This window comes from Palaemon carinicauda, chromosome 3, assembly GCF_036898095.1.
Source record: "Palaemon carinicauda isolate YSFRI2023 chromosome 3, ASM3689809v2, whole genome shotgun sequence".
Taxonomy (NCBI): domain Eukaryota; kingdom Metazoa; phylum Arthropoda; class Malacostraca; order Decapoda; family Palaemonidae; genus Palaemon; species Palaemon carinicauda.
This window is the reverse complement of record NC_090727.1, coordinates 76,757,760-76,760,259: the sequence shown is the minus strand read 5'-3', so window position 1 is coordinate 76,760,259 and position 2,500 is coordinate 76,757,760. Positions and strand designations below refer to the sequence as shown.

General features: G+C 37.8%; 1 protein-coding gene across 1 annotated transcript in view; it reads right to left on the bottom strand.

Moving 5' to 3' along the window:
• LOC137632470 (opioid-binding protein/cell adhesion molecule homolog) overlaps window positions 1–2,500 on the bottom strand; it is a 64,360-nt gene that overhangs the window by 26,802 nt on the left and 35,058 nt on the right. Inside the window, exon 3 of the mRNA XM_068364417.1 lies at window positions 800–960. Coding sequence (XP_068220518.1) covers window positions 800–960 — 161 coding nt within the window. The remainder of the gene's footprint in view (window positions 1–799; window positions 961–2,500) is intronic.

Sequence of the window (2,500 nt, the reverse complement as noted above, 5' to 3'; positions counted from 1 at the left end):
CAAACTTCAACACTTCCATTCCAGACTTCTATTTTATCTTACAATTACATCGGTCAAGGTTCCCCTCTCCCATTCCACAAATGTCTCTATTGTCTCACCATTCCATCAGCCAAACTTCAACTCTCCCATTCCACAAACATTTATTTTGTCTTGTCTTACCATTCCATGGAGCAAGGTTCCCTCTTTCATTCTATGTTTTACCATCCCATCATCCATGGTTCCCCTCTCTCATTCCATGTTTTATCATTCCATCAGGCAAGGTTCCCCTTTCTCATTCCAGGTATTATTATCTCATCATCCAAGGTTCCCCTCTTCCATGCCACAAATATTAATTTTATCTTACCATTCCATCATCCAAATTTCCCCTCTCTCATTCTACGTCTTACCATCCCATCATCCAAGGTTCCCCTCTCTCATTCCATGTCTTATCATCCTATCATCCATGGTTCCCCTCTCTCATTCCATCAACCAAGGATCCCCTCATCCATTCCACAAATATTAATTCTATCTTACCATTCCATGTCACATCATTCCACCAGGCAAGGTTCCCCTTTCTCATTCCATGTCTCAACATTGCACCATCCAAGGTTCCCCTCTCTCATTCCATCATCCAAGGATCCCCTGTTCCACTCCACAAATATCAGTTTTTTCTTACCATTCCATCATCCAAATTTCCCCTCTCTCATTCCATGTCTTACCATCCCATCATCCAAGGGTCCCCTCTCTCATTCCATGTCTTACCATCCCATCATCAAAAAGGTTCCCCTCTTCCATTCCACAAATATTAATTCTATCTTACCATTCCATCAGCCAAGGACGACGAAAGACGACACGGGAGGGCAGCAGTGGCTCCGGCCTGGGCAGTGATATCGCTGTGGTTCTTCTGTCTGAAAATATTCTCTCCAGAAAGGATGTCTCCTCCTTGCCCGGCCACTCGATTGAAATGGGTCCCGTCGGATCCTGTAAAGAAAAATATTCTGGGTCAGATTGGGTATATAACATTTTTTTAAAATCTAGGTTAAGTAAAATTTGGAAATCAAATCGCCAAAAAATTTCATATAAAAATCAGATTATATATCGGTTTAGTGAGATCGGTGTTACTCTATGGACATGAATCATGGTATGACAATGAAACAATCTCCAATAGATTTAGTAGATTTGAGAATAAAGCCCTCAAAAGGATATTGGGAGTTGAATGGCAGGACAGGATTTGAAATGAAACTATAAGAGAGATTACTCGAGTACCATATGTGGATGAGATCATGATGAAGGGTAGATGGAGATGGTTTGGACATGCTCTTCGGACTCCTCAAGAGAGATTAGTTCACCAAACGTTTAACTGGGCTCCACAAGGCACTAGAAGAATTGGAAGACCCAGGCCTACATGGCTGAAGACTATGAAGCGCGAAGTAGGAGGTGAGGAATGGAGAAGTATTGAATTAAAAGCTACAGACGACTGGCGAAATCTAACCGAGGCTCTTTGTGTCAATAGGCGAAGGAGATGATGATGATGAGTAATAGAATAGTAAGATCAACAGCCAGGCATCAGGAGATTAGTTCACTAAACGTTCAGTTGGGCTCCACAAGACCCTAGAAGAGTTGGAAGACCCAGGCCTACATGGCTGAGGACTATGAAGCGCGAAGTGGGAGATGATGAATGGAGTATTGAATTAAACTCTTTGCGTCAATAGGCGTAGGAGGAGATGATGAGTGATATAATTCCATGTTAAAGGAATTCTTAAATAAAATATTGACTTAAAATATTCCAGTGGGTCAGATTGGGTATATATATATATATATATATATATATATATATATATATATATATATATATATATTCAATTTTGTAATAATAAAAGGTCGACTTAAAACATACCAGTGGGCTAGGATGGGTATAAACCACTTTTCTTATACTGGTAATAAAACTCCAAGATAAAGGAATGTGAAAGTAGAATTATTATTATTATTATTATTATTATTATTATTATTATTATTATTTCTATAAAAAACCAGGCTACAACCCTAGTTAGAAAAACAAGATGCTATAAGCCCAAAGGCTCCAACAGTGAAAAATAGCCCAGTGAGGAAAGGAAACAAGAAAATAAATAAACTATAAGAGAAGAATAAACAACCAAAATGAAATATTTTCAAGAACAGTACCAACATTAATTAGCCGAACAAGAACCCAGACATTACCAAACAAGAAACCATAATTCGACATCAGAGTATCAAGAATTTTTTCGACAGTGTTTTTCGACATTGTTTTGCTTTCTTTGCTTCACCTTGTTTGTCGTGGTCAATGGCTTCATGATAAAAAAAAGTACAACAACAAATACAACAACAATGTCCACTTTAATTTAGTATCCGTTGACTACAAAACCCTACATACACCCTTTGTATGTTTTTTTAGTTACATAACGTTACGTTCACAGTTTTGTTTTCTTGAATAAGACAAATACTTTTACTTATAATATATATATAAGAGGTTTATTTTGGAGCT